A 16,543-nucleotide genomic window follows, 5' to 3' on the forward strand; every position below is an offset into this window, starting at 1 on the left:
GGCCTGGGAACGTGCGTGCGTGCGGGAGCGCATGTAGGCACTGGAGCAGCGGCCGTGTGCGCCTGCGCGTGCCCGCCGCCGAGTGCCGCAGCTGCTGGGAAATCCTGACCTGGATACGGGATCCGGCCGTAGGTGACGATCTCCGTCAGCAGGATGCCGAAGGACCAGACGTCYGACTTAATAGTGAAYGTCCCGTAATTAATAGCCTCCGGCGCCGTCCACTTAATGGGGAATTTAGCCCCTGCGACACAGAGGGGAGGAGAAAACGTTATGGCTGAGCTGGAAACAAGCCCTCTGCGCCGCCGCCGGATAGGGCTGCGATCCCACCGAAAGCGGGGCTGGGTGGGCAGGTGGGTCCCACCGATGCAGCCCAGGGGGCAGGAGGAGCCCCATGGGATGGGACGGGATGGGACGGGATGGGACAGGCCGACGCACCCTCGCGAGCCGTGTACTCGTTGTCCTCGATGAGGCGGGCCAGCCCGAAGTCGGCGATTTTGCAGCACAGGGTTTCCGACACCAGGATGTTGGCGGCCCGCAGGTCGCGGTGGATGTAGTTCTTGGCCTCGATGAAGGCCATGCCTTYGGCGATCTGCGGCGCACAGCGGTTGCGAGGGGTTCGGCGCCGCCGGCGGGAGCGGGGCAGCCCCGGATCCGCCGCCGGCCCCCATTCCCACCCGCCGGCAGCAGGGACGTCCCCGCGGCGCCGTGCCCCCTCACCTGCGCGGCCATGTCCAGCAGTTTGTTGACGGTCAGCTTGACTCCTTCCGAGGTCTTGAGGAAGTCCACGAGGCTGCCTGCAACGAAGCCGGCGGGTCTCAGCCCCGCCAGCAGCTGCTGGGGCTGTGCATTGACGGGAAGGACCCGGCACCCGCGCCGTCCCCGCGCCCTGCAGCGTCACCCCCCGGCGCCGGGAAATGCCCTGTGCCCGGGGAGCAGGGAGCTGCTCCCGGAGCGCGGTGGTCCTTGCAGSGACGCAGGGCTGGGGACGGGCCGGCTGACCCTGGGCCAGCAGCGCGCAGGCAGCCTCCGGCTGGGGACCTGTTGTCGCAGCCATGCATGGCAGATCCGGCGCGTTTCCTCCGGGAGGACTGCCAGCTTCCAGAGGAAGCCCTGGACCCGGAGAGGAGCCTGTCCTTGCCCTCGGGCTCTGGCCTCTGCAACACCACTGCTGGGAAGCTCGCAGTGCCCGGAAGGGCAGGCGGGGAGCGGAGCGGGCGGGAGACCGCCGTGTGCGTGAGGTCCTCCCCTCTGCCAGGAATAACGCCGGAGCCTCATCCGCTGCCGGACTGTTATCGGCGCGAGGAGGCGAAGGCAGGCGAAGGCGGCCCCGGATGCAGCAGCCAAGGCCGGACAGGCGCGAGCGGGCACTAGCCGGGAGCCGGGGTGGGGTTTCCTGCGTCTGCACTCACCGGGGACAGGGACGGGACAGGGAAGCACCCCAGCACCTCCCAAACCCTGGCCACCTACCGGCACATCCCCACCATCCCATCCCCGTGCGGAGCAAGCGGCCGGCGTTGTGTCCCCTCGGGACCGCAGGGTCCCATGCCCCATCCCGCCGGCACGGGTGACGCCTGGTCGGCCGGCRGCAGGAGCCCAAGCCTCGGAGACCTGGAGCTGACCACCACGGCACGCTTCCTCGCCGGCCACCAGACGTGGGGGGACAAGCGGCCCCGCATGGCACAGACGCCGCCGGCTCCACGTCACCGTTCTGCACGGCCCTGCCGAGCGGTATCCACCGTGCCGGGCCGCGTCCGGCGGCTCCCGCGCTCCCACCTTTCTCCATGTACTCGGTGATGATGTAGATGGGCTCCTTCGTCACCACGGCGTAGAGCCGCACCAGCCGCGGGTGCTGCAGGTTCTTCATGAGGTTGGCCTCCGCCAGGAAGGCGCTGGGCGACATGCTGCCCTGCTTCAGGCTTTTGACGGCCACCTTGGTGTGGCCGTTGTAGAAGCCTGCGGAGAGACGGGGCAGCGCGTGACGGGGGCAGAGGGACCCGCGGCGGGACACGGCCAGGAGGAGTCTGTCGAGCTGGAGCATCCCAGCCCGAAACCGCACAAGCCAGAGATGCTGGAGATGATCACGCGAAGGGCAGCTCTGTCCCATCATCTCAGAGATGATGGAGACTGCAAAGACGGGCTCAAGCCCYGCCGTGCCCGGCTGGGGATCACCATCCCTGGAGGACCATGCGACCGCATCTCTTGCAGCCAGGTGGGGGGGACGATCGCAGCTCCGTGCTGTGCGCTGCCGCCTCCCGCGGTAAAATCCCCAGCTGCGTTTGAGCCAGCAGGCAGAGATTTCACACGCGGCTTTTAGCCAGCAAGAGGAGAGGAAGCTGCTGGCGCCGGGCTTTTAGCTCGCCGAGGCTGCAGCCTCCCAGCAGGGACGAGTAGGGGAGCGGGGCTGGGATAGCAAAGCCGCCCCAGCCCGTCTCCTGCCGGGCACCCGGGGGGGCCCTTCGGGGGCTGCAGCACCCGTGGGAGCGAAGGCAGGCGCGGTGCGACGCGGGGGGACGGCGGGGAGCGCGGCGGCCRCAGCCTCCCCCCCCGCCGGGGAGCCGGAGGCGCGTTTGCAGCTCCGCCGCGCGCGGTGGCTTCGCGCTGCCTCCGAGCCCCCGGCTGCTCTGAGCCGTCGCAGCAGCGACCACAGCAGGAGCCGCTTCCCGCGTGGGGGGGGCGCGCGCGACGCTTGTGGCCCGCTGCCAAAACCTGCCAGCGGCTCACCCGTCCTGGCGTCGGGTGTCCGGCCGGGCAGCGGGCGCGGGGGTCCCGGGCAGCCCCGGACGGGGAGCCGGGAAGCCTGAGCCCGTCCCCTGCTAGGGCAAAGCAGAGCAGCCCCTGGGCTGCTCTAGCTCCGGTTTTAGCTCCTGCTCTCGCTCCTCGCGGGCCCGAGGACGCGGCGGTGCCCGGCTGGCAGTGCCCGTGTCCAGGAGGAAGCGCTCYGGTTTCGCCCTGACTCACCCATCCAGACTTCTCCAAACTGCCCCGCTCCCAGCTTCTCCACCAGCTTGAGCGACTCCCGCGGCACTTCCCACTCATCCTGCCACCAYGGCTTCTGCGGCTTCTGGGTCCGGCAGGGCTGCCCGAGGCGGGTGCACAGCCCGTCGGAGCTGCCTGCAGGGCGGGGGGGCAGAGCCGGCGTCATGGAGGGCACAGGGGGACATGTGGACCCCGCACAGGGGACCCCGGGCAAGCTGCTGCCACGGCTCCACCAAGGGAGAGGAAGGGCAGRTAGCAAACGGCGTGTCCTGCTCCTGCCGTCCCATCCCATCATGTTCCATCCCTTCCCATCCCATCCCATCCCATTGCATCCCATCCCAGCCTCCTCCTGGAGGTGAGACCAGCCCTTGGACCACTGGTGGCCCCTGCCATCCCATCCCATCATATTCCATTGCATCCCATCCCATTCCATCCCTTCCCAACCCATCCCATCCCATCCTAGCCTCCTCCTGCGGGCGAGACCAGCCCCTGGACCGCTGGTGGCTCCTGCTGTCCCGTCCCCAGGGAAGGGGCTGGGACCCCGCCGGGCGCGAGTGGCGTCCCRCAGCCCCGTGCCCACCCTCCCCGCGGGGCTGGACCCCACGGCCCCGGACGGCGCGTACGTGTGTAGTACTCCACCAGCTCGTGCAGGCTGCCGAAGGTGACGCGGGGGGAGATGTAGTACCCGCCGTTGTCCATGTTGCGGATCTTGTAGTGCTTCACCGTCTCGCCCTGGTTCTGGTCGAAGTCCCTCACCGACAGCGAGTAGGAGCCTGGGGGGACGGGGCCGCGCGTCGGYGAGGGGCCCGGTCCCTCCTCACGCCCGTCCCAGGGTCAGGGTCCCCGTGGCCAGGGACGACGGAGGGTCCCGCTTCGTGGTACCTTTGGAGGTCTCGCTCTCGCGGATGAGGAAGGAGCCGTGCGTGTTCCCCGAGGCCAGGAGCTGCCGCTCCGCRTCCTTCCTGCTGAGGTTTTTGAAGAACCACCTGGGACAAGGGCAGAAGGTGAGGGTGGGTCCAGGCCCCCTTCGCCCGCCCGCGCACCGGGGATGCACGACGAGTCCCGGGCTCCCATCCGGAGACATCGCCATCCCAACCCGGCATTTCCCGGGCTGCAGCCRATCCCCTACTCACGGCTCCGGCTCCAGGCTGTTGACCATGGCCACAAAGTTGTAGGGGATCAAGCCTTCCTGGCCGGTGGTGAGCGACTGCGCCTTCCACCACTCGCCCGTCCTGCAAGGAGACGGCGAGGTGAGTCCCCCCGGGACGCCGGGACCCCGCTGCCGCCCTCCCTGGCGGCACCGGGATGCCGGGCAGCGAGCAGGGGGACGCCGCCAGCGGGGACGGTGCTCACTTACTCTTCGAGGATGCGGAGCTTCTCGCCCTTCTGCAGCCCCAGGTCTCCGTCGTGGTTGGGCTCGTAGTTGTACAGAGCCACCACCAGCTTTTCTGGGGGGGGGGAAGCGGAGGGGCAGGGTGGAGGCAGTGAAATGGGGGGGGGTCCCGCGGCCACCCCCCGCCACGGCCGGTCCTTACCTTGCAGCGGGGAGCAGGGCGGCGAGGTGGCCTCGTAGGACACCAGCGGGTCTCGCACCTCGGAGCCGTTGCGGATCAGCCTCTGCGCGGGAACGAGGGGCCCCGTGAGCGGCGGTGCCCCCCGCTCGCCCCCCGCTCGCCCCCCGCTCGCCCCCCGCTCGCCCCCCTCACCTGCCGCTTGCTGGCGGGGTCGATGGGGTAGTTGCAGCGCTCGCAGATGTCGATGTTCTCGATCCAGTCCTCGTCGTAGTCCGAGCTGCAGCAGCAGCCCATGGTGGCTGCAGCGGGGCGAGAGGCCCTAGGGGAAGCCGCGGCGTCCCTGCGCCCGCGTCCGTCCCGCTGCCCCCCCCCTTCATTTTATCATTAGTAGCCCGTTAGCAATTAAGAATTCCTTGCATGGCGTTGCATCAAGCGTTTTACAAGGTCTTTGGCCTCAAAAGCGGCTCCCGGAGGCAAGTTGAGGGGGGGGTGAGTGCTGGCGCTCTCCCCCGCGCACCCACGGCGTCGCCCCCGGGCGTTCGGCAGCCCCAGCCCCGGGGCCGGGGGACGAGCAGGCGCTTTACACCCCGCTCGCTCCTCAGGGGCCCCTCGTCCTCGGCAGCTCGCCCCGAGCCGGCGGGGACCCCCCGACCTCAAGCATCCAGCAGCTCCAGCTGGGCTGCAGTCCTGGAGGCAGCTGCCTTCGCTGGGGCTCCGCGCGCCGCCCGGGAAGCTCGTGCCTTCCCGCGAAAGCCGAGCGCGGCATGAAGCYGGGAGCGCCGGCGGCGAGTCCCGGGAAAGGGCAGCCCGCGGCCCTGGAAAAGGCTCTTCCGCAGAGTCCCCGTGCTGCAGCGCGGGCGAGAGCACCCAGCCGCACCGCGGCGGTGGAAACCCTCGCGCGGCCGCACGGCTCCCACGGCCGGGGCTCCTGGGGTGGGAGGGGAGCAGCACCGCCAGCATCTGTCCCCACCGAGCCCTCACCCAAACCCCCCTCGCCCCCGAGCAGCCGCGGGGCCGGGAGCGCAGGAGGGGGCGGAAAGCGCCCGGCGCCCGGCTGAGCCCTTGGGAAAGGGAGCAGCGCTGCCAGGGCTGCTAATTCCGGCACTACCTTTGCCGTATTTTTTTCCTTCCTGAGAGGCCTCCCCTTCAAAAATGCACATCTGGTTTTACAAAAACATCCATTTAGCTTCGCCCCAGTACCTGCTGGGGGGGGGGGCGGAGGGACGCAGCCCTCGAGCTGTTTTGCTTGCATGTGCGTAACCGCGCGGGGCAGCAGCCGCCGGGGCGTGGGAACCGGGGGSTCCCCGGGGTGGCACCGGCCCCCCAGCACCCGCCGCCGGCGAGGAAGCTCCCGGGAAGCGCTGCCACCGCCTCGCTGCCACGTCAGCGCCCAGGGCTCGGGCTGCGTTTTTCGACATTTTGCATGTTTTCTCCTCCCTGCGCAGGGGTGGCTGCGCCAGGGGCGTTTTTGAAGACGGCGAACATCCTGCCTCGCCTCCGCGATGGCAAAGCGCAACGGGTTCGGCGTGGCCGTCCTGGCGGGGGGACATCCGCCCCACAGCACGGGCTGCCCCGGCGGGCCAGCAAGCCCCCCGCRCCGTGCAGCGCCGCCCCGGGGCCTGAAACCCCCCAAAACGCCCCGCTACTCTCAACTTCTGGCTACACCTACGTATTGCTCGTGAAAACGCTCCTTGGCGTTGCTCGATGGCCCGAGGAGGGCAGGCGCCGGCGGTGCCCGCGCGGCATCAGCGCTGCTCAGCAGGGCGCCGGCCACGGGCAACCAAACCAGGGCGAAACCCCGGCCCGGCCGAGGAGAAGCCGTCCGGCCTCCCAAACCCGAGCTCGGAGCACTAACGCGCTCGAAGGCGACAGGGCCGAGGGGTGTTTTTTCCTTTCTGCAAGAAGCCGGGGAAGGGAGGGAGGGAGGTGCTGGTACTGCGCACAGTTTTTTCTTTTTTGTGTACTCAAGCCACAGCGCAATTTCCACCGAGCAACCGTTTCACCTGCTCGGCATGAGGGGCGAGCTGTGGCGCGGGGCGTTTGAAGTCGGGTTTTGTGACTGCATCTGCGTAACCGAATTTCTCATGCCAAGGCTGCGGGCGAGTAACATGTGTAGGCGCCCTCGCCCTGCGCCGGTGCCCGGCCCCAAGGTGCGGGGCTGCGCCTGGCRGCCCGCGGTGCCCGCGTGCGTGCAGGTACCTGCGTGTGCATGCGTGTGCATGCGCGTGCCTGTGCGTGTGCCCATGCGTGTGCATGCAGGTGCTGCTCCCTGGATTTGCTCGTGAGCGTGTCCACGTACACGCAACTGTTTCCGGAGGAGCTGCTGCGTGCCGGCCCGGATGCCGTGTTTCTGTGCACGCACTTTTTCGGCCAGGCCTGGGCTGGTTCATGCGCAAGCACGCGCGGGGCTGAGCGTGAAGCCTGGAGAGGGCTGAGCGCCGGGCTGATCCCCTCCCTCCGCTCTCCAAGGGGCCCTGGGGTGCCCCGGCGGCCCCCACACCRGCTCGGGTCATCGAGGTCTCGCGGTGGCAGCCACGAAGCCGCTCGCCGCAGGAAACCCTGCGCCTGGCGCTGCCCGCAGGACTGACTGCGGGCGGCCACACGGCTCAGCCCCAAGAGGGGCTGCCGCGGCCCCAGCACCCATGGGTGCCGACGGCCCCGCGCCAGCGCGGCCRAGCCTTGCAGAGCCGCCAGCGCCCCGAGCACCTGCCCCTTCCTGCCACTGCGGCACGGAGACGTTTGCAGGGAGAAAACGGCTAAAACAGTCACTCATCAGAGTCTAAAACCAGCCGRGTTTAACCGGGCGATGGGCACCGAGACCCAGCCTGTCCCTAGTCCCTGCTGCCCACAACAGGGAGCTGGGACCCGGCACCCGGCTTTGCCCTTGGAAGGGGGCTTGGGGCCGGCCCCAAGCGCCGGGAACAGGCTCTCCTCGGCCCCAACACAACCCGAATCCCCATCTGCCCCCGAGGCCGCGTGCCGGCAGCGAGCCCGAGCAGCAGCACCGGCCAGCTCCCTCCCAGGCACYGCTCCCACGCCATCCCCATCCCTCCGGGGTGACTTTGGGGATGCAAAGGGCCCCCCAGCCCGGCCGGGCTGCGGCAGCGCCCGCGGGGTCCCATCCGGGTGGCGCAGCACCCGCGGCCCGCCGCGGCGCCCCGGCTCCACGTTACCTGTTGGTGGCGAGATGGGAAACGGCCACACTCAGATTCCCATGGCCCGGCAGCGGGAGCGGAGGCGCCGTCGCCGGTCACGTCCTGCTCGCCATCCCCGGCGCRACCCGGCCGGGCGAGGAGGCGAGAGCCCGGGTGCGCGCTCGCCGCCGCCGCCGCCGCTCGCGCTCGCTCGCCGCCTTCGCCGGTTTCCTGCCTCGCGAGCAGACGCTAGAGAAGCTGGGGCGCAGCTCGCGCCCGACCACAAACGCCAGCGACAAACCCCGGGGCTTCCTGCCATCCCGGCCCGGCTGCTGCGGGCACCGGGCGCCCCGCGCTCGCCCCGGGGACCCAGCCCGGCCGCCCCGACGGGGCAGCCCAAGAGGGGAAAGAATAAACATGGGTCCCCATCGCCCCGCGACTGGGCAGGGAGCGACGCGCGCCGGGCGATTCGGGGTTGCTCCGACCCCCGAGTGACGGCAGTGCAGGGGGACGGGCTGCACCGGAGCAGGCAGCGTCACCCCCGCCGTCGGCCACCCCGCCGGGACCCCGGCTGGAGCGGGAGCAGGGTCTCGCACGATGCTGCAAGAGGCCGGGCAGGATTTTATCGCGCCCCCCCCGGTGCCCTCCCTGGGGCGGACGGCGCGAGTCGCCCTGCACGTGGCCACCGACTCGGCTGCAGGGATGGGGGCCAGGGCAGGGGGCCAGGGCAGGGGGCCCGGCAGCGGCAGTGGTGGGGGCTCGGGCGGCCGTGCGCGCACCGCCGTGCCACCTCGCCCGCCCCGGGTTTTCGGGGGGAGCGGAGCAGAGCGACCACAAAGCTATTGTCTTGGCTTCCGCGCTCGGAGGCGAAGCCGCAGGTAGCTGCAGGCTGCCGCGCTGGCAGGGGCAGGAAGCCCGGCCCGCGCCGGGGGGGCCGGGGGGGCTCGGCGGCGGCTGGCAGCACCCCCCCCGGCGGGGCTGGTTCCCAGGGCTGGCGAGAGGCCACAGGAAAGAGGAGGGGGACGGAAGAGCCGGGGCTGGGGGCTCTCACCCTCGCGGCTCCCCCGYGGCGCAGCGCCTCCGGCTCAGCCCGCACGTGGTTTCGGCATTGCTTCCTGCCCCGGGGCGCCCACCCAGCCCCGCGGGAGCGCTGCAAGCCCCCGGCGCCCACGGAAGCGCTGCGAGCCCTCGTCCCGGGAGAGGGAGACGGCAGCCACGGCCTCCCCGGTGCCACTTGCCAAAAGCATCCCGGGAAAACGGCAGCCCCAGTGAYGGGCAGCGGCTCTGGCTGCGGTTTTGGGGTTAACGGAGGGGGGGAGCAAGGAGCAGGCAAGGCCAGGGCTGGGGCCAGCACTGGGGCCACTCAGCCCCTGGTGTCTCCCGCCCTCAGCCCCCAGCTCCAGCCAAGCGGGACCCATCGGGAAAGGGGCATTTCCTGCAATGGTGCAGCCCCCCCTGGCACCGAGGGGGCCTGAGGAGGATGCGGGAAACGAAGCCCCCGAAGCGGAGAGGGCGCCTGCCCCCGCGCGGCACAGAGCCCGGGACCACCCCGCAGGGCGACGCGCCAGGTGCACAAGACACGTAACGTCCCCTCTGGCCATCGGCTCCATTTATTCCTTCTCGGAGGGTTGCTTCCCACATTTTCCACCATGGCTCCCCCCCATCTGTGGCCCCCGCTGGGTCTGGAGGCACCAGGCGGGCAGAGGGAGCGGGACGGCAGCGGTGCCCACCCGGAGCGCTCAGCACAGGGAGAAGCGGCGGGAGTTGATGTTCATGCGGGTGACGCCGATGTGCTTGAGCGGCATGGAGAGCAGGAAGGCGGCCTTGGGCGGCACGTTGCAGAGCAGGTCCGAGTCCTCCTCGCAGCCCTCGAGGCCGAAGGTGGCGTCGTCCAGCATCTCCTTGTGCCGGTGGCAGGCCTGCTCCACCTTGAGCCGGTGCAGCCGCCCCCGCAGGCGCATCAGCTGCCGCGCCAGGAGCTGGTCAGCCGCCTGCATCTCCCGCTGCGGGGCAAGAGCGGGCCGTCAGGGCACCACGCGTGCACACGTGTCCCCAGGACTGGCACGGGGCCCATGCACCATGCATGCACACACATGCACACGTGTCCCCGGGACCGGCACGGGGCCCCTGCACAGCTGTTGCCGCCTGTGCCACCTGCTGCAGAAGCCAGCGCGGCCGTGCCACGCTGATGCCATGGCCGTGCCACCAGCGGAGCAGAGCGGAGGGGGTGATGTGCAGAGGCGGGCAGACCCCAAGCCCCCATCCACGGCGCCGCGCAGGGGAGACCGGCAGGGCCATGGCACCGCAGAGCCATGCACGCCTTGAACAAATCCCCACGCCCGGCCACGCTGGAGCACCCTGCGCCCCGCACATCCCCGTGCCCCCAGCGCAGAGGAGCCCCGCGGCCACCCCAAGCCCTTCCCCGTCCCTCGGGACCCCTGAGGGGCCGCACTCCTGGCAGCGGCTACTCACCAGCTCCGTCCTGAGCCACTCCAGAGCCTCCTCCATGGAGGCAAAGCCGCAGAGGCCACCAGCTGGCAGCTCCTCGGGGCGCGTGGGGGCCCGTTCTGCCCCCCGCACGCCCCCAGCCCCCTCGGACACCCTGCTCTGCCAGGGCTGCCCCTGCACCCGCGCCTTCCACTCCAGGTAGGACGGCCGCCGCGTCTGCAGCTTCAGCTTGGCCGCCAGCGCCTTCACGCTGTCCAGGCTCTCCTCGTCCGAGCCGGGCTCCTCCTCACCCAGCTCCTTGAACTTCAGGTGGCCGAAGGGCATCCTGGCACGCCGCTGCAAACGCTGCCGTCCCCCCCTCCCCCCCCAAAAGCCCCCGTGCAAACAGCGGAGCAAGAAGCACTAGCTGCTAGAAGCCGTTTGCCCCAGCTGTGCGTGAGCCGCGGCTATTTATTTATCCCTAGAACAATAAAGGTTGGGGACATCGGTGATAATTATAACGAGCAGGAACTTTACTTATCCAGAGGATTGCGAAGGGTTGTTGTGTTTTTTTTTAGCTCTGTTTCTTTTTTAGTGTTATTGTCTCCAGCTGGGAGGAGACTCCCCGCTCTCCGGAGGAAGCTTTAATGAGGACAGAGAGGCCAGCAGGAGTGTGAATGATTTATCCTTGGGCGCTCCTGCCCTCCCGCGCTATTATCGGCACAGGGCTGACACCGACTTCCCGCCGGGGCCGGGAGCGAGGGAGGGCTGCAAGGTCGCTGCGACTCGGGGCTGCTGCGGAGCAGAGCAAAAAAAAAAAAAAGGGGGGGAAAGGAAGAAAACAGGCTGCTGCCTCGGCTCGGTCCTGCAGCGCCGGGCTCCGCTCTCGGGGCTCGGCTCGGCGCCACGTGGGAGGGGGATGCTCACGACAGCCCGGGACCCCGGGTCTGCACCCTGGGGTGCTGCTGGGCCCTCCCCGGAGGGCTTTGGGTGGCCCCGGTGCCAGCTGTGCAGCCAGCTGTGCACGGCCAGGTCGCTGCAGCCCTCGAGCTGCTGCTCGCAGCTGCGCCGCCGTTAAGGTGGAACCTGCCAGCGCTGGAGGGAGCAGCGGCCCCAGGAGCCCCGCGGGCCGGGCCCCCTCCGCAGCCCGCTCGTCCCGGCCCCGGGAGCCCCGGGAACGCTCCCTGCGGGGTCCATGGGTGCCGGCACCCGCCGCCGCGCAGCACCCGCCGCGGGGACCTGCAGGAACGAGGGCAGCTTGCGGCCGCTGCTGCCGCCTCCTGCCGCCGCCTCGGCGAGGAGAGCGTGTCCTGCCGCCTCCGACCCTGCGGGAAACCCGGAGGCGTCCCCAAACACCCTGCCTGCAGCTCCCCTTGGCCCCCCGCGCTGAAAGCCCCTGCAGCCCCTTGCACCGCCGCCCGCGCTGCAGTGCCCAGGGCTCCCTCGGCCCCTTCCCTGCCCGGGTCCGAGCATCCCGCCCTGGCAAGAGAGCGGCGCCGAGGCCGGGCCACCTTAAACGCGACATCCTCCCGGGCGCGAGCGGGGCCGCGAGCCTCACCCGCAGCCCCGCTGCTCAGTTCCTGCGGCCGGCGCTCGCGGCGGCGGCGACCGCGCGGCCATTCCCGCGGCATCGCGCCCGCCGCGGCATCGCCGCCGGCCCCGCTGCCGCCCGCGCCCGGCGAGCCCGCTCGCCCCGACGCCGCCCGCTCGCCGCCGAGGGCCGCRGACCGGAGCGGGTAAGCACGGCGGCGGCGGCGGCAGGGGCGGGCGGGCGCTGCCAGCAGCCCGGGCCCCGTCGCCGCGTCCGGGCGGGCGCCGGGGGCGGAAGGCAGCCCGCGGCGTTCGGCCCCCCCACGGCAGGCCCCGCCGCCGGCGGGGAAGCACCCGGCGCGGCTCCCTGCAAAGCGGTAGTTGCATTTTCGCCAGCCACCAAAACCCTCCCTCGCAGCGGGGACGGGGCACGGGGGTGTCTGGCTCGGCGTCCGAGCGCTGCCGGGAGCCAAAGGATCGTCACCGGCTCAGCCAGACCCACCGCTGCCCCGTGCCTCAGTTTCCCCAATGACAGTGCAGCCGTGGGGGGGGGGGCGGAGGAAATAAATAATTTCCCCCTGCGTTTTGCAGCAGGAAGCGCCATATGCTATAGGTGCCGTGGAAGCCGGAGCCTCTCGCGTGCTGGGGGGCCGAGGGTGGGAGCCGCGCTGCCCCGGCCCCGCGCGGCGCGGAGGGAAGGGGGTTTCCGAGGCCGGGCCGGCGCGCTGCAGGGTTTCCCCTTTCCTTCCCCAGCCTCCGCGGGAGCAGCCGCCGGCGCCGCCATGGAGTTCGCGGAGCTGATCAAGACGGCGACGGTGGAGAGCGTGCTGCTGTCGGGCGCGGGGCTGCCGCCGGTGCGGGGCACCCTGTGCATCACCAGCCACCACCTGCTGCTGTCGTCCCGCCCGGGGGGGGACGGTGCACCGGGCACCGTCGAGCTCTGGCTGCTCATCCGCAACGTGGACGCCGTGGAGAAGCGGTGGGTGGCCCCGTCCCGCGGCGTCCTCCTAGGCAGTTCCCCAGGCTCAGCCGGGCCACGGCGCGGGCTTTAACCTCCTCTTCTCCCCCGTGACTCAGAGTGCAGAATCTAGGCTGGTACCAGCCCCCCCGGACTAACAGCTCCCAGCRAGACACCAGGTTTGGCTTTTCGCGCCCCCTTGACTCTGCTAACCTTCCCGGCAGCGCCCGGCTTCGCGCTAACCCGCGCGGCTCCCCGCTCACGCAGCAAAAACGTGAATTGCAGCTCCTGCCGCTGGGACACKCACGCGGCCCACGGGGGCGAGTGTGCCGCCCGGCCCCCCGCGCTTCGCTGCCCTGCGCCTCAGCCCCCGCGCGGGGGGCTGCTGACCCCAGCCCGGCTTCCCCCAGGCTTGCCGGCTCCTCCGGCACCATCACGCTGCGGTGCAAAGACCTGAAGGTGCTGCAGCTGGAGATCCCGGGCATGGAGGAGTGTCTCAACGTCGCCAGCTCCATCGAGGTGAGTGGCAGGCCGGGGCGGGGRCCGAGCCGCCCGCGGTGTTTGCTCTGGCTTCGGCATTAACGTGGGTAAACATGCAGCTCCCGGCCCCTGTTTGCACAGGGCACGGCCCTCCGGGGCTGCTGGCAYCGGCCCCTGCCCGCCTGGTCCTTGCTCCCGTGCCTGCTCCGGGGCCCCAAGCTCCCGGGGGGACCCAGCCCGGCTGCGGGGGCTGCGCGGTGCTTGCGGCAAGGCTGAGGGAAAAGCCCCGGCGACGCTGTGGGGGGCTTTTTCCTGCCCCCGCAGCGACGGCGTGGCCTCTGCTCCCRCTGCAGGCGCTCTCCTCCGTGGACTCCGTGATGATGATGTACCCGTTCTTCTACCGCCCCCAGGACCTGAGGCTCGAGGCAGGGTGGCACCTTTTCCCCCTCGAGCAGTACTACCAGCAAATTGCCGCCCAGGTGAGCCCGGAGGGAGGGAGCGGGTGGAAAAGGGGCCGGAGCCAAAGCCTTGGCCCAGGGGCACGATGCCCCGGGGGGCAGAGCGGCCCTGCGGGAAAAAGCGCCCGTGGGAAAAAGCGCCCGATGTCGCTTCTCCCCCAGACGAGCCAGTGGCGGCTGAGCAGCATCAACAGGGACTTCGCCGCCTGCCCCACGTACCCACCCGCCGTCATCGTGCCGGCGGCCGTGGACGACGAAGCCTTGAGGAAGGCGGCGCGGTTCCGGCAGGGCGGGCGCTTCCCTGTCCTCAGCTATTACCACCGGAAGAATGGGACCGTGAGTCCGTTTCCCCGTCCTGCCCCACGGCTCCTCTCCCGCCACTGCCGGGCTGCGGGCAAGGATGGCTCCCCGGGCCCCTCGCCCGCAGGTGATGCTCCGCAGCAGCCAGCCGCTGACGGGCCCCAACCGCAAGCGCTGCCGCGAGGACGAGCTGCTGCTGGGGACGGTCCTGGACGAGGGCGAGCGTGGCTTTATCATCGACACGCGGTCGGCCCAGGCGGCGAAGCAGGCCCGCATGACGGGGGGCGGCACCGAGCCCAAGTCCTCGTACCCACGCTGGAAGAGGCTGCACCGGCCCCTGGAGAGGTGAGCCCCGGGGCCGTGCTGAGGCCTGGCCCTCTCATGACACGAGTGATCACGCTACTCCATCGTCAGTGCCCCGAGTCTGGCCCAGGATGACTTCGCGAGCCCCTGATGGCACTTTCCATCCCTCGCAGAGGCCGGCCGCTGCAGGAGAGCTTCATTAAGCTGGTGGACGCCTGCAACGACACCTCGCTCACCATGGACCGGTGGCTGAGCCGGCTGGAGAGCTGCCGCTGGCTGAGCCACGTCAAGGCGGCCCTGAGCACTGCCTGCCTGGCCGCGCAGTGCCTGGACAGGTGAGGGAGGGCCGCGGCGGCGAGGGGCTGCGCGCGGCCCTGGCTTTCCCCCTTGCACCGCCGGAGCATCGCCTGCTGCGGTGCGGCGCCCCGACGGCCTGCGTTTTTCCGCAGGGAGGAGGCGTGCGTCCTGGTGCACGGGGCGGAGGGAACGGACACCACGCTGCTGGTGACGGCGCTGGCGCAGCTGATCCTCGACCCGGGCTGCCGCACGCTGGCGGGCTTCCAGGCGCTGCTGGAGCGGGAGTGGATCGAGGTGGGAGCCGCGGGGGGCTGGGGACCCCTTGGTGCCCTCGGTCGGAGCCGAGGCTCCGCATTTACTCCCCTATCCCTTCCTCCCTGGCGGGGCCAGCAGGCCGGACACCCCTTCCACCTCCGCTGTGCCCGCTCTGCCTACTCCCACGCCCGGCTCAAGCAGGAAGCCCCGCTCTTCCTCCTCTTCCTCGACTGCGTGTGGCAGCTGGGCCGCCAGTTCCCCTTCTCCCTGGAGTTCGGCGAGCGCCTCCTCCTCACCCTCTTCGACAACGCCTACGCCTCCTCCTACGGGACCTTCCTGGGCAACAACGAGAAGGAGAGGCGAGTGGGGAGCGCGGGGCTGGGGAGGGGGACGGAGACGGCACGGAGGAGCGGGGCCACCAGCGCCCCGTGCCCGTCGGGGTTACCCTGCCTTCGTGCTGCCGGATACGGCTGTCCGGCCCCGCAGACCCTCACCCCCGCACCCAGCACGGGTCCTGTAACCCATCCATCTACCCTGGCCCCAGCAGAGCAGAGCCCTCACGTAACAGCTCGGGGTAAACCCGGCCCCACGCTGGGGGCGAGGGCTGAGACGCAGCTCAACTCTGCTGCAGGTGCCTGTGCAAAGTGAAGGAGAGCACACACTCCCTCTGGGCCTGGCTGAACCAGCCCGAGGAGAAGAGGAAGTACCTGAACCCTCTGTACTCGCGCAACGCCCTGGTCATCTGGCCCTCCGTGGAGCCCCAGAGCATCCAGCTCTGGCAGGGTGAGTGGGGGCCCAGTTACAGCGCTCAGGCAGCAGCGCTTCCACCAGATCCTCAGTCGGCTGCAGGGAGCCGCGCTCATCCCCGAGACTCCGCGAGCTCGGCTGGGTCAGGCAAGGAGGGTCAGGGGAGGCTGCTCTGCTTTTCCCTCTCTTCACAAGGCTACGGCACAGCTAACGTAACACAAACCCACCGTCTCCTAGGTTTATTCTTCCGATGGATCCGTTCATCCAAATACCTAGACGAGGCCTGGGCAGAGATCCAGCGGTTAGTAGAGAACGACGACACCTCCGTGGAGGAGAGCGCGGGGAACAGACGGAGCCAGTCGCTCTCAGACACCGCTGCCCAGACCGAAAACGAGCGATGAGTGGCAGCACGGGTGACGACAGCAGGGCAGGCGCGGGTCGCAGCACTGTCGCTCCCTCCTGCCGCCTCGGGCTCCTGCAGGCTGCCAGGCCCAGGCCAGAGACGCTGCAGCTTTCCGCAGGAAGCGCTGTGCAGGACACATGCCCAGAGGAGCCCAGACACGCCTGGAGCGCGAAGGACATCCTTGGGAGGGTGGGACAGACTCACGCTAGCAGCCTTTGGGCTACGCAGACTGAGCTTGTTACAGTAAAGTGGTCTCTGTCGCAGTCCGCTCCTGCTTTCCGTGCGGGGTGTTCCTCAGGCAGGAGCTGGGCTTGTTCCCGGTTTCTTCCCCAGCAATATTTCAGCGGCTCTTGCACCTGGACCCGCCAGTGGAGCAGAAGGGCAGGAGACAGCAGGAGGTCGATGTGCCCAGCAGCAACAGCCTCCGACAGCTCCCGCCGCTGCGCCTGCCTCGCAGCCCCTGCCCCGTCGCTGAGGCACGGCTGGCACAGCAAAAACTAAGTGGCAAAACACGCTAAACTCACACCACCCCCTGCACAAAGGGCACCTTGGCTGCGGCCTAGGTATTGCATCAGTCGCTCCGAAGGGGGAGCCAGCCTGAGAAATCTGCCCTTGAACCCAGTGTCAAGGAAGGAAAGAGATGCAAACCAGCCCTCCAGACAGGGAGAGAGGGTGGAAGGATCAGGAATTGCAACACAGCCTTCCTAGTGCAGGAAATAACTGTTCCATGAGGAAAGTTGGCTCAGAGTCAGTCCAGCAAA

At 70.0% G+C, this 16,543-nt stretch overlaps 3 protein-coding genes across 5 annotated transcripts in view; 1 reads left to right on the forward strand and 2 right to left on the reverse strand.

The window, feature by feature from the left end:
* Positions 1-7,827, reverse strand: part of LCK (LCK proto-oncogene, Src family tyrosine kinase) — a 9,314-nt gene extending 1,487 nt beyond the window's left edge. The window contains exons 1-12 of the mRNA XM_026086085.1: positions 7,664-7,827; positions 4,683-4,789; positions 4,512-4,593; positions 4,334-4,424; positions 4,110-4,208; positions 3,859-3,962; positions 3,600-3,749; positions 2,959-3,111; positions 1,774-1,953; positions 718-794; positions 436-589; positions 42-241 (exon numbers count right to left, since the gene is read on the reverse strand). Coding sequence (XP_025941870.1) covers positions 42-241; positions 436-589; positions 718-794; positions 1,774-1,953; positions 2,959-3,111; positions 3,600-3,749; positions 3,859-3,962; positions 4,110-4,208; positions 4,334-4,424; positions 4,512-4,593; positions 4,683-4,784 — 1,392 coding nt within the window. The 5' untranslated portion in view covers positions 4,785-4,789; positions 7,664-7,827. The remainder of the gene's footprint in view (positions 1-41; positions 242-435; positions 590-717; positions 795-1,773; positions 1,954-2,958; positions 3,112-3,599; positions 3,750-3,858; positions 3,963-4,109; positions 4,209-4,333; positions 4,425-4,511; positions 4,594-4,682; positions 4,790-7,663) is intronic.
* Positions 7,828-9,218: 1,391 nt separating this feature from the next.
* FAM167B (family with sequence similarity 167 member B) lies at positions 9,219-10,396 on the reverse strand. The gene is made up of 2 exons (XM_026086039.1): positions 10,097-10,396; positions 9,219-9,627 (listed from the first exon to the last, which is right to left on the reverse strand). Exons 1-2 carry the CDS (start codon positions 10,394-10,396, stop codon positions 9,364-9,366), a joined length of 564 nt encoding a protein of 187 aa, XP_025941824.1. The 3' UTR covers positions 9,219-9,363.
* A 1,383-nt stretch (positions 10,397-11,779) lies between these two features.
* On the forward strand, positions 11,780-16,197 carry LOC112975582 (myotubularin-related protein 9-like). Of its 3 annotated transcripts, XM_026085888.1 has the most exons (12): positions 11,780-11,787; positions 12,335-12,560; positions 12,659-12,718; positions 12,950-13,058; positions 13,373-13,498; positions 13,640-13,813; positions 13,905-14,122; positions 14,254-14,415; positions 14,530-14,671; positions 14,771-14,991; positions 15,264-15,415; positions 15,617-16,197. In XM_026085888.1, the coding sequence occupies exons 2-12, from the start codon at positions 12,364-12,366 to the stop codon at positions 15,778-15,780; spliced, it is 1,725 nt and encodes a 574-aa protein (XP_025941673.1). In that variant the 5' UTR covers positions 11,780-11,787; positions 12,335-12,363; the 3' UTR covers positions 15,781-16,197. The 3 variants fall into 3 exon arrangements, with proteins under 3 accessions (XP_025941673.1, XP_025941670.1, XP_025941674.1); XM_026085885.1 differs by lacking the exon at positions 11,780-11,787 and having other exon boundaries at positions 12,294-12,560; XM_026085889.1 differs by lacking the exons at positions 11,780-11,787; positions 12,659-12,718 and having other exon boundaries at positions 12,294-12,560.
* Positions 16,198-16,543: the final 346 nt, after the last annotated feature.

This window comes from Apteryx rowi, unplaced genomic scaffold, assembly GCF_003343035.1.
Source record: "Apteryx rowi isolate R43461 unplaced genomic scaffold, aptRow1 scaffold_68, whole genome shotgun sequence".
NCBI lineage: Eukaryota > Metazoa > Chordata > Aves > Apterygiformes > Apterygidae > Apteryx > Apteryx rowi.

Bases quoted from the DNA above. Each gene is read 5' to 3' on its own strand.
- FAM167B (XM_026086039.1), bottom strand. From the start codon at position 10,396: ATGCCCTTCGGCCACCTGAAGTTCAAGGAGCTGGGTGAGGAGGAGCCC. The intron at 9,628-10,096 runs GTGAGTAGCCGC...CTTGCCCCGCAG, and splicing joins AGTGGCTCAGGACGGAGCTG to CGGGAGATGCAGGCGGCTGA.